This window comes from Vipera ursinii (assembly GCF_947247035.1).
Source record: "Vipera ursinii genome assembly, chromosome: 8".
Taxonomy (NCBI): Eukaryota; Metazoa; Chordata; class Lepidosauria; order Squamata; family Viperidae; genus Vipera; species Vipera ursinii.
This window is the reverse complement of record NC_139519.1, coordinates 19,243,908-19,256,669: the sequence shown is the minus strand read 5'-3', so window position 1 is coordinate 19,256,669 and position 12,762 is coordinate 19,243,908. Positions and strand designations below refer to the sequence as shown.

At 44.4% G+C, this 12,762-nt stretch overlaps 1 protein-coding gene across 5 annotated transcripts in view; it reads left to right on the top strand.

The window, feature by feature from the left end:
- Nucleotides 1-12,762, top strand: part of ARHGAP32 (Rho GTPase activating protein 32) — a gene marked incomplete at its 5' end in the record, with an annotated part of 92,823 nt that overhangs the window by 72,192 nt on the left and 7,869 nt on the right. For all 5 annotated transcript variants that reach the window (XR_014493198.1, XM_083368661.1, XM_083368660.1 and 2 more), the window contains 9 exons: nucleotides 264-408; nucleotides 1,027-1,109; nucleotides 4,053-4,160; nucleotides 5,211-5,356; nucleotides 7,077-7,278; nucleotides 7,623-7,768; nucleotides 8,841-8,915; nucleotides 9,812-10,681; nucleotides 11,456-12,384. Coding sequence is in view for 4 of the 5 variants with exons in the window: in XM_083368661.1 (XP_083224787.1) it covers nucleotides 264-408; nucleotides 1,027-1,109; nucleotides 4,053-4,160; nucleotides 5,211-5,356; nucleotides 7,077-7,278; nucleotides 7,623-7,768; nucleotides 8,841-8,915; nucleotides 9,812-10,681; nucleotides 11,456-12,384 (2,704 nt within the window). The remainder of the gene's footprint in view (nucleotides 1-263; nucleotides 409-1,026; nucleotides 1,110-4,052; nucleotides 4,161-5,210; nucleotides 5,357-7,076; nucleotides 7,279-7,622; nucleotides 7,769-8,840; nucleotides 8,916-9,811; nucleotides 10,682-11,455; nucleotides 12,385-12,762) is intronic.

Here is a 12,762-nt window from a genome sequence, read left to right as displayed (position 1 = left end):
AATAGGAACCTGTCATTTAATGCTTAATGTGACTCTGACACGGGCCACCTATCTTGCCTCATCCACTTTAGAGCTAGTTTTTTTTTGAGCAAACTAATTGGCTATAAGATGATTGAAACTGCTTGTCAGAAAACCCTGTAGCTTGACAAAAAAAAATCAGCATGTTTTAAGTTGCTGTTTACATCTTACTTAAAGGCGAAACCATATTCTTTTCCCCACCACCACCACCACCCTCGTCTCGTTTCGTTTTTCTCTATCTTCAGGCACGAGTTTGACTCCGAACAAATCCCTGACTTGACAAAAGATGTCTATATTCAGGATATACACTGTGTGGGTTCACTCTGCAAGCTCTACTTTCGGGAGCTCCCGAATCCTCTGCTCACTTATCAGCTCTATGAGAAATTTTCAGTAAGTTTGTTGTTGTTTTTCCCCCCCTTACTGTATGGGTATCCTTAATAGTGTTTCAGAGATTCCTTAACATTTTTTCTATGGATAATTTGGAGAAACAGCATCACATTTAAAATAACTGGCACATTCCCTGTATATCGTTGCTGTGTATTTATATGAGAATCCATTCGTTCTTCCGGTACGTTATGGAACATGAAGTTTGGGATAGCATTTCTCTGGGGGGAAAGAAGCTTTAAGCTTATTTAGAGTTGCAGCGAAATCAGCTGATTGTTTCCACTTGGGAACTAGGTTTAGTTGACAGCGTTAGCATGGATTTAAGAGATCTCAATTCAAGTCCCAAGAGATCCAGATAACTGAATAAGTCCCAGAATTCCCCAGTCAGCAGAGTTGCCAACGTGGCACACCTCTGCCTTATAAACTGCTGCGTATTGGAACTGGTACAGAATGCCAAAGTAACATATAACATCCTGTGATTTAGGACAGACAAAAAGTTAGCGAGGCGTTTATTTTTGCTCTGCATTATGTTTTTTTATTGGTATGCCTCTGTAAGGCTTTAGGAAAAAAGAAACAAATGTGCTGTGCTGAGACTTGTGATCTCTTCTCCCCCCCCCCCCCCAGGATGCTGTATCTGCTGCAACTGACGAAGAAAGACTGGTGAAAATCCATGATGTCATCCAGCAGTTGCCACCACCACACTACAGGTCTGTGTACATGGCTATTGCACAATTATTTGGACTGTGTTTACACAGCCTGATGATTATGTTGTTTAAAAAAAGAACCCTAGGTGACTTTGTGGAAGCTCGTGTCCTATTTTCCCTGCAGACATAGTAGTATACCTATATTAACGCTAATCTGCATCCACCCTTTTTTATAAGCAATGTTCTTTCTGCCTTCCTCATTCCATATACAGTAGTAAAATCATTCTTTAAAGACGTTGACGTTTTTAGTTTGCTCAGCAGGTAAGCTGACTTTGTTTCGGCTCAAGGACTAAGCAGAATCTTGCCTGGTTAGTATTTGGATGAGAAATTGCTAGGGACATGCGGGTTTTGCATTAGGCCACAATGGAGCCCAAAATTTCTGCTGTTAAGTGAGACACTTGTTAAGTGAGTTTCGCCCCATTTTACGACATTTGCCACAGTGCTTAAGTGAACTACTGCAGCTGTTAATAGCACGGTTATTATTGACTTTGCTTGTCAGAAGGTTGCAGAAGGTGATCACATGACCTCCTGGGACATATCAGCCATCATAAATAAGAGTCAGTTGCCAAGCGTTTGAATTTTGATCATGTGACCCTGGGGTCGTAAGTGTGAAAAATGGTGCTAAGTCATTTTTTCCAGTGTTTTTGAAACTTTGAACGGTCTCTAAATGAACTATTGTAAGTCAAGGACTCCCTGTACATGAAGAGATGGACTTGTCTGTCCTGTAAGTTACTGGTTTACTGAGGATCCCATCTTCCCTCTGTGAAATTAAGGAGCCGAGTGCATATCCTGAAAGATTTGTGGTGACACAAGACTGCCTTCTGCTTTATTTAAGCTCAGTAACAAGACAGATAACCCATCCTTGTCCTCTCTGCTGATACTCCATGAGGTTGTTGTGATTCCTCGCCAGCCAGTGGATCCGGCAGCTGAGTCTGAGGAATGAGATGAAGAGGAGGGGCCTCAGAGGAAGGCTCTGAGAAGCTCCAAGACTTAAAGTCAGACAAGGAGTCTGGGCCCCTCTACTCACACTCAGGCTGAGACACAGCTGTGCTGGGAGCCCGAGTTGGACAGTGATGAAGAACAGTAGGGACAAATCCAGGATGCATGAAAGCGCTGGCAAGAGACGCGAGTAGGACAGAGGAATGCAATGGGGCGGCTCCAAAGGCAAAGGAGAAGGCATTAGGAAGCCACGCCTTGGCTGAATTATAAAAGGGGAGGTGTGGGAGGTGCTGGTTGCTGATGGCCACCGTTCGTGTTGAGGATCGAGTTTCTGTGGACGGTGTTTGTTTGCCTTGGACATTGACTCAGGTCTGTGAGAATAAAAGGGGTTGTTTTTTCTCTTGTGGTTCCTGCCTGTTTCTTGGAAGAGGGGTTTCTCCTTGTGAGCAGAACAAGGACTCACGTAGGCTGGGACAGAACAGAAGTGGGTGTGGAGGCATCATGCAAAACTCAGCACGCCTCATAGGAATATAAAACTCCAAGGGCGCGAAAGGGGAACATTTTTTTTAAAAGAAATTATGGGCTGTTATCTTGCCCTTTGGGCAGACTTGTTAATTAAAAATTTAATAAGAGTCGAAATGCAAGTCTAATTCTGTGCATCATGGCAAGAGATAGCATGGGAAGTAGGACAGCTCATCTCAGTGCTATCCGCATTAAGAATAAGATGAGGATGCTGGCAGAAGTGAGTCAGACAAGTGGTTTACAGATCTGGAAAACATTTAGAGATTTTCTTTTGGCCGGCTTGGAGAACGTTGCTGCTTGCTACATACAGTATGTGGTCATCCAGCATCAGAGGAAGGGCATGTTGTGGTTGGGAACTTGATCCTTTGATCAGATGCCTAGCTCAGCATGCCATAGAAACTGAATCTGAAGCCCATTTGGGGATGAAAACAAATAGATCTTACGAAAGTCTTAAGATTTCTTGCTAATTTTTAGCACAGTGAAGGCCACGTAGAATATTGAGGGCTGCTGTGACTCTTCCTGTACTTGCTCCTTTGCTTCATACAGCTTTGTAGAATTAGGAGGGTCTGGCAATTGTTCTTTTCCTTGCCACATCACCATACTTATCCCTGTTTAGAGCAAGGCTATCCAACTGTGGCAACTTTTAAGACCCGTGGATTCCAGAGTTGAATCCCCCGGTCTTAAAGTTGTCAAGGTTGAAATGCGCCCCAGGTTTACAGGAAGTAGCAGTTTGGAGTGTGTACATTCTTTCTTAAGCATGACCAGAATAGCTTAGCTCAGGGCTGTTTGAATGTTTGAGTCATCAGCATAAAGGACCGAAAGATTTGGTTTGCGTCCTGTTTTATACTGACGTTGGATTATATTGCAATGCAGGTCCTTGACTTATGACCACAATGGATGTCAACCTAAATTGGGGAGCAGAATCCAGGGGAAATTAACTGTGCTTTGTTTTAAAGTATCTTAGATATTGATACTCAAAATATCATAAGTTCCTAGAATTATTTGAAAGGATCTATGTGTCCCTCCTATGTGCAAAATCTACTAACAAAAGTTTAGCATACTTTTATTGGTCAGTTATGCAATCACTTGATGCCCCTTTCATCATCATCATCTCTCTCTTTCTCTTTTTTCCCCCTACATAGGAAAAATATACATATTCTTTAGCTAGATAATGTTGTGAAGGCTCCCTCTAATGGTCATCAAAGATGGCAGTTGCCATTTAGAAAACAGTAATGGAATCTCACAATGTCTACATAAACCTTGACTGCTGGAGACATCTTGCAGTATGTTGATCCACGTGGCATATATTTGTCTTCCTTGGCTTTTGCAATGCAACAAGGAAGCAAAGAGTTGGCCATTTTTCAAAAAGCGAAACATTAGTCTGTTTAGGGTATTTTCCCCAATCCCCTTTTAGCTTGGCTTTTTTTTTTTTGAAACTGTGGCATCATAGGCTAATTTAACTGAAATTCTTACCTTTTTTTCCAGGACTCTGGAATTCCTTATGAGGCATTTGTCACACCTGGCTGAATATTGTGCCATCACAAACATGCATACAAAGAACTTAGCCATTGTCTGGGCACCAAACCTACTAAGGTATCTATTGATTGCAGACTTTGTAGGAAGGAAGCCATGTTGGTCTATAGTAACCAACGATAGAGAGATTTGTTAGTTTGTTCATTCGTGTCAGAAGCATCACAATTAAAATAAGGCATACTAAGTGACATAGAATTTAAAATATAAGATCAAAATATGTACAAGTTAAACAGATCTCGCCCCAAAACTAGCAACATTAATTGTGTTCTGTCGCACTGCTATGAGGTCCTTAAGTGTACACCGATGAGGACACAAAGGACAGATATACATATGTGTTGTTGTCTGCAAATCACCACAATCACAAAGGGCAGAAGCCACCGGCTAGCCCTATTTGTTCAGTGTGTCTTTGAATCTTGTAGCATACGGAAATTAAATTGCATCTGTTGAAGTGAGCTGTAGCTCATGATAGCTTACACCTTTTAATAACATTTGTTAGAAACGTTCCACCAGCACTTTTTATGTTAAAAAGCTGTTGGAAAACTAAAGTGTTTTTATATAGTGTGAGAGTAGCTTATAATATTTTACTTTTTGTCAGAGTTTTTTTTTTTTTAAGGAAAAAGTGGAAAATACTCATTGGAGAAATTGGCACCAGCTAGGTAATGATTGATTTGTAAAGAAACAGCGGGATGGGCTGGATACTTATTGAGAGCCAGAAAGTTAAGCTTTACTTGTTTTTACTAGAAAGACGCTTGGCTCACGTCAGAAGTTACACCTGTGGCTTTGCCCCGAATTAGCTTAGTGATAGACTAAACTTTGTCCCTGTTAGGAAAAATGGCCACAGGTAGTAAATTCTCACAGAGAAATTATGAACCCCTCTTTTGCAAGAAAGAGGTGAAGGATTCTTCCTGTTCAAAGGTGCAAAGTCCATATGTGGTAACTGCTCTGTATTATACTACGGAAGAGAGAATGCACAAGCTATCAGTTTATGTCTCTGCAGCGCTGTTTGTGTAGACGTCACACTACGACTCCTATGCAAATATTTGTTCCTTTGCAAAAGGAACCGTTAGTGATGGCTGGAGGGGTGGCTAATGTTCGCCCTCTTTTTCCTAGATCAAAACAGATAGAATCTGCTTGCTTCAGTGGAACAGCAGCTTTTATGGAAGTGCGGATCCAGTCGGTGGTTGTGGAATTCATTCTCAATCATGTGGACGTCCTCTTCAGCTCTAAACTCAGCTCTGTTATTCGAGAGAGTGCAGGTAAGTGTGTCGTGAGTCAGGAATAAACTGAAACAAACATTAAAAGGGTAGGCAGAGCAGTGTGTCCCAAGTTTTCATTTTTCTGCTTGGCTGACCAAATAGAGAAATGCAGCTTCATAGACAACTACCTCGCATGCATTGGAGGCTCATGAAGCTTAGCGAATGTCCTAGAACAGACCTCCGTCATGGAAAAGGGTCCCTCTGTTAACAATTTGCATACCACGCAGAGCTCTCTAACTCGGGGGGGTCTCCAAACTTGGCAACTTTAAGACTTGTGGACTTCAACTCCCAGAATTCCTCAGCCAGCCAGGCATTCTGGGAGTTGGAAGTCCGTAAGTCTTAAAAGTTGCCAAGTTTGGAGACCCCCTGCTCTAACTGTAGAGCGTCCATTCTAAAAGCATGGAGCAAGCCTTTGTTCCACCATCACAGTTGTAAAATATGTTTGTTTGGTGTTTTTTTTTTTTTCAAGTTGGGGGATCCCATTTTAGCTTGAGTGACAGCAGTAGTCTCAGAGTTCGGCAAACAATTCCCTGACTGTCACCGTTGTCACCATTCTGGCAAACGTTATGTTTATAGGAAATTCAACAAATTCTTTAGAACATCAGTGGACAATAAACTTTAGGACTTCCGTTGGTGCTAAACCATGCCTGCCTTCCCTACACAGCAGACAAATACTGAATTTACATATTCTTTTTTAAAAAAAACTATTTTTTTTAAAAAAACAAACAAACCCTAAAGACATGTAATTGGGTGGGTTTCACAACATATTAAGCCATTAATGATGGCTTAAAAGTCATAGTGGTTGAATTCACACAACATACTAAGGCAGGGGTCTTCAAACTTGGCCCTTTTATGACTTGTGAACTTCAACTCCCAGAATTCCTCAGTCAGGCACGCTGGCTGAGGAATTCTGGGAGTTGAAGTCCACAAGTCATAAAAGGGCCAAGTTTGAAGACCCCTGTACTAAAGGCAAAACACAAAACAGGTGTTTTGTGAATTGGCATGATGTATATTCCCAACATTTTCAGCACAGTTGCCGTTACAAGGTAGTGTCTGCTTGTTTGATGCTACCTCTTGACTTGTTGATTACTCTCTTCAAAGTGTGAAAAAGTGCTAAATGCGGTGGAATTTCTCCTGTGAGGTTGTGTGGTTTTTTTTTTAAAGAGATGGTTTCTGAACTCACTGGGTTTAGCAGTATCTCTGTTAGAAGCAAGTCAGTAATGTTTAAATGTTAAAAGCTACACACAGTCTTAAAGCAGTATTATCTTGAATTTAAATTGGGAGTAAAACTCACCAACTTCTTTTGTGTGTGTGTGTGTGTGGGCGGGGGAGAATGGCATTTTGCAAAACATTTTATATTAATGAAAGAGCTCGTTAAGGCCATTATGTGGGAAAAGAAACTCCTTTTAAAGTCTTTATGGAGGTAAAATGATAGAAATAAAAAAAAAAGAAAATGGTGACCCAAAATTGAGTCCCAAGTCCTATTGTGTACTGAAGGGAAGGCAAAATAATTGGATGGAACGTCCATTACGTTAAACCCAAACTTTAATTTTTTCCCTTTCCAGACTTTCTTGGAAAAAGCATAATGTGTTTTGAAGACTCCCTGCTTAAGTCTTGCGATAAAGGAAATGTTTGGCTCTAATTCAGGAACCTCTTTCCTCACAATCTCTCGTTAACTCACATCGTTCTCTCTCTGCTTCACCTTGTGTTTCTGTGGCAGGTCACAGTTCCTTGTCACGACCTAAATCTTTGCTGGTGTCCTCCCCCTCCACAAAGCTGCTTACTTTAGAGGAAGCCCAGGCGAGGACTCAGGCTCAGATAAATTCTCCAGCACCGGCAGATAGCAAATACATCGAAGTAGGCGAGGGACCCGCTGCTTTGCAGGGAAAGTTCCACACCATCATAGACTTTCCATCTGAAAGGTAGAAGGATTTGTCTATCTTACTGCTCTGTCTGTCTGTCTGTCTGTCTGTCTGTCTGTCTGTCTGTCTGTCTGTCTGCGTGTAATTGCCTTGTCTGTCTGTCTGTGTGTAATCCCATTGTCCTACACCTAGTTTTCCCATGGTTACGTTGGGGCAGTTTTGAAATTGAAACATTCTTCGCTCTTTCTCAGCGTACGCCTGTAAATGCCGCTGGCTTGCACAAAGGATGTGGACTTGTAGCTTCTTCATGTGTAAAATTGCTAATGTTCTTTTTGGGGGGGGGCACCGCGGAGCCTTTCCGTCATTTTCTCAAGGGTCATGTTTGTTTGTTTCTCTCGCTGTAGAAAGAGACCTCCCAGCAAGATAAAAAAATCTCCCGTGGGCAGCTGGCGTTCCTTCTTCAACCTGGGAAAATCCTCCTCCCTTTCCAAACGGAAACTGCAGCGCAACCCAAGCGAGCCGTCAGAAATGAAGGCAATAGCTCTGGCAGGTGAGGGTGCCCTGTTATCCACAACCGCAAGAGACTGGGCTGCATGGATGCTTCTGAAGGTTTACTCCACCTGGCCTGTTTTTTGTTTCTTTTTAGTATCGGTTATTTTAAAATATATCACCACGTGCTCTGCTCGGAATGTAATTCAGAAATGCCTAAACTCCCCCTGTTCCACAGAGGCATTTATAGATGGGGACATTGCTCTAATTTCTTAGCATGTATTGCTAAAACAACCTTTGTAGGCTCAGCAGCACTCTTGTGGAGCTGAATTCCCCTCACTGCAGCCTGAAAACATACTTTGTTATTAAGAATAGAACAGAGCTGGAAGGGACCTTGGAGGTCTTCTAGTCCAGCCCCCTGCTCAAGCAGGAGAACCTATACCATCTCAGACAGGTGATTGTCCAGTCTCTTCTTGAAAATCTCCAGTGATGGAGCGCCCACGATTTCTGGGGGCAAACTGTTCCACTGCTTGATTGTCCTCACTGTCAGGAAGTTTCTCCTTAATTCCAGGTTGCTTCTCTCTTTGGTCAGTTTCCATCCATTCTCTCTTGTCCTGCCCTCTGGTGCTTTGGAGAATAACGTGATCCCCCTCTTTTTTGTGGCAGCCCCTCAAATACTGGAATACCGCTATCACGTCTCCCCTATTTCTTCTTTTATTTAGACAAGCCAAACCCAAGTTCCCCAGCCGTTCTTCATATGTTTGGGTCTCCAGGCCTTTGACCATCTTAGTTATGTTCGTGGTCAGTCCACCGTGCTCTTGCAAAACCTTTGACCGGTCTCTGCTTCACTTGATTGGTATAGTAATTGTTTTAAAGACTAAAGGTTCAGTTCTTTTAGACCAGTGCTTCTCAACCTTGTGCAACGTGAAGGTGAGTGGACTTCAACTCCCAGAATTCCCCAGCAGCATGGCATTCCATAGCTGCCTGGGGAATTCTGGCAGTTGAAAACCACTCATCTTCAGGTTGCACCAAGTTGAGTGAGAAGCGCTGTTTTTAGACAAATACATTTTCATCTCTGGGAATGCGTAGTCATATTTTAAATATATTCCATCGTTTTGTTTCTGACTGGCCAGGAGGAAGAGTTGAGAGTGGAACCCTGCGGTCCACCAAGAGCGAAGAGTCTCTTTCATCTTTGCATGCTATCGATGGCAAGTTGGCTTTTGTTTATATTTTCCTAAGAGCTTCTTCTAAAGGTAAAGGTTCCCTGCACACGCGTGCTAGTAACTTTAGGGGCCGGTGCTCATCTCTGTTTCAAAGCCGAAGAGCCAGCGCTTGTCCGAGGATGTCTCCGTGGTCATGTGGCCGGCATGACTAGACGGCAAAGGCGCATGGAACACTGTTACCTTCCCACCGGAGTGGTCCCGATTTTTCTACTTGCATTTTTACGTGCTTTCGAACTGCTAGGTTGGCAGAAGCTGGGACGAGTAACAGGCGCTCACTCTGTTACGCGGCACTCGGGATTCGACCCGCCAAACTGCCGACCTTCTGATCGACAAGCTCAGCGTCCTAACCCACTGAGCCACCGCGTCCCTATAAGAGCTTCTTCTACAGACCGCAAAATGCTTACTTCAGCAAATATCACATCTACAAAGAATTAGGAGGCAAAGGTCTCAGGAGGCACGTTTGTGTCTGTATTAGGTGAAGAAATGTGTGCTTTTTTTAACGCCTTAACATGTCACTTTTTATCACCGCCTTTTTTTTGGGGTGTGTGTGCAATTTTGGGGAGAAAAAGAGAGTTTCCCTTAAATAATACGATGCAGAGAAGCCTTGAAAGTTTCTTTCTCGTTTCCCCAGTCCTAGCAGGGAAAAACCGTGGGGGACGCTAATATAGACGCAGGTAGGTGTGTAAACTGGCAGACCAGACTTTTAAGCACATTGTGTATTCTAACTACAAAGACTTAGAAGAGAATATATCTGTGTATTTTTCACGGAAAAGCAGAGCAATTGACCATTTTACATAACCGGAGCATTTCCATAACTGGGCAAAGTATTCACAACTTGTCTTTTCTCTCTCTCTCTCTCTCTCTCTTTTTTGGGGGGCCAGGTGAATCTAAACTCTTTCGACCCCGGAGACCAAGATCGAGCAGTGACGCTTTATCCGCTTCTTTCAACGGGGAATTGTTGGGGAACCTGAATCGTTGCAATTCTTACGACAATCTGCCCCCCGACCAAGAAAGCGACGGGGACGAGGGACACCTGCAGGTTCCTGCCCTCATCTCCCCCAGGTCGTCGGAGGACGTTGATCTGAGCCCTCCCGAGATCGGGGTGGCTAGCTTGGATTTCGATCCCATGTCTTTTCAGTGCAGCCCCCCCAAAGCAGAGTCCGAGTGTCTCGACAGCAGCATCTCCATGTTGGAGTCAGCGGACTATAGCAAGGACAAGCCAAGCCTCTTTAAGAAAGAGCTAGACTCGGGCAGCCAGTCCTATACGCCCTGCAGCGCCACCAGCTCCGAGCCAGTTTCTCCTTATCAAGAGAAAAACCCAAGTCCCTTCTTCGCTCTCGATTTGAGCCCAGCCGAAGACAAACCCTCGAAACGCCAGTCTTTCTCCTGTGCCTACTCCCCCAAGTTGGGGCCACAGCCAGTCAGATCGCCGCCGCCGCCTGCCTCCGAACCCCTTCCTTATGCTCTCCCCAGCCGAATGCCCGATGTGGTTACTGGAGGGGTGTCGGAGAGCGGCGGCCCTTTGGATTGGACTAAACAAAACGCTGACCACAACGAAGCTTCGGGCGTGTCCCTTTCCCAGCTCATGGCGTCACCTTTGAAGAGCAGTGCAAGCAGGCCCGGCGAGGAAGCCCAGCATGAAGTCCAGAACGCGGGAGATAGCGAGAAAGCAGAGCTTCAAGAAGAGGTGGAACAACTTGCTCTCAGCAGCGGTCAGAGTAAACCTGTACCTTCTGGACTGACACAGCCAGGTACAGTGTGTTTTCCTCCATTTTTTCTTTAAGTTCAGAAGCCGCCAAGCTCTTGCTTCTCTGCCCGCCTTTAAAAAGAGGGGGAAACACTCTTAACGATGATGATAGTAGTAATGACAATAATAACAGTAACAAAAGTATGTGTCTTCCAGAGCCTCTAGATGCTGCGTGGGTCTCGGTAGCCAACGTTAAATAACCTAAGCTTCTCTGCAGCCTCCTTGTATCACACAAAACAAACAAACAAACAAAAATACCCCACAAACCCTGTGAATATTTTATATAGCCCTGTCTCTTCTTCACTTTTTTCATAACAGGAGACGATCTCTCCCCATCCAGAACGCTTCCTGATAAAACGTTATTTTTTTTAAACTAACCATATAAATAAATGAATTTGGCTGCACTCGAAGGAGGGAGCTTCCCCCCCTTTTTTTTTTGGCCCTGAGTAACCCGTGATTAAGTTGTTGCGAAAGATCCCATCAAGCGATCTGGCATTTTCGTACTGCCTTAGTCGTTAGGACCGCAACAGGAACGTTTAGACAATCTCTCGCGCTTTTTCCCCCACCGAACTGCTATCCTGTTTTGCATGCATGGCAGAAGACGCACTTTGTCACGCCAAGGAGCGGCCACTGTGAAAATGTTGGACTATTTTTTTAAAAAAAAAAACACTTATGATTTTTTTTTATAGTGATCTTTAGGAATTGCTCACTCTCCTTAACAGGATAAAGTAAACCGTTCTCTTTCGTTTTGTTTTGTTTCTACTCTTCTTCCCACTAGGAGCCGTTGCCCCTGACACCCCCCAGGATTCTGTTCCAGTCAATTCTGTTTCTATTGTCCCTCCTCCACCTCCAAAAAATGCCGCACGCATCCTGGCTCTTGCCCTGGCCGAATCTGCCCAACAACAAGCTTCAGTTCAATCCCAGAAGAAACCAGATATCTATTCAGACTGTAGCAACTGTGGGAAAAGTGAGGGTGCGGGAACCTTGGAAACGTTCCACCCATATCCTGGCTGCGCTGCAGAAAGGCTCCAGCTGTATGCTTCTCTGCCAGAGAACCCACTTAATTTTCAGACGGTTGGGGATCCTCAGAGAAGTGGATTGCCTTTAGTTCAGGGCCCCCAAAGCACGTCTGAAGGCGACGACCATCTCCCCGTTGGCACATCTGAACATCGGGACCACTCCACTTTCTCCAATAACATGGCAGGAGACCTTCAGGGTGGTACTAACCTGGGCTGGGACCACTCCCACTTCTATCCATGTACAGTGGGGGACACGCACCTTCTTCCTGAATCTTTTGCCTCCGAAGATCAGAGTCATCTTCATTCCTGTCCTGGACGAACTGTTCAGGCAGAATCGTCTTCAACGGAGATGCCACTAGAAAGTCCTCCTCTGCATGCTGGTGTCCCTTTGGATAAGAACCAGATCCAGGCCAACAGGATTCATCTTCCCATCTGTCAAATGGAGGACAGACTTCACTTTCCTTCAGATCTGGCCTGCATCATGAAGAACCACTCAGCAGCTGGCAAATCGAATCCCGGCCTGTCCAGACAGAACGTCCCAACTCAGCCTTCCACAGGCACCAGCAACATTACATGGGGGGAAGCAGTTCTTCCTACAGGAAGTCACCAAGTTCTACCCATAAGACCAGGGGACCAGCCGGCCGTGGGACAGACTCCTCCCACAAAACCTTCAGGAGGCTTCAGCCAGGTAAAACGTTAACTGGGCTCCGGGCTCCATTCTCTCCGCCCTCTCTTTTTTTTTTGTCCATAGTAATTCAGGAAAAATTTTCTGCCCTCAAACATGAACTGGCATCTACTCCCATCCTTCCCCCACCTTGGTTTACTTGGTTTTTACTTGGCCTCTCTTTCCTGTTTTAATTCATGGCTTTTCTTCTGCCCACGTTCCTCACGGCGAGTATAGCGTGCTCAAGCTTTTTCCAGGGTCTTTTAGCTGCTCCTGGGAGAAAACAGAACATTTGAGACTTTGGTTGCCGGTTTCTCCTAAGAAAGCGAGAGGTTGGCAAGATGCTCGGATGGAGATGTCCTAGGAATGGTCAAATAGAACGTTTCGGTTTCCTTTGGATGA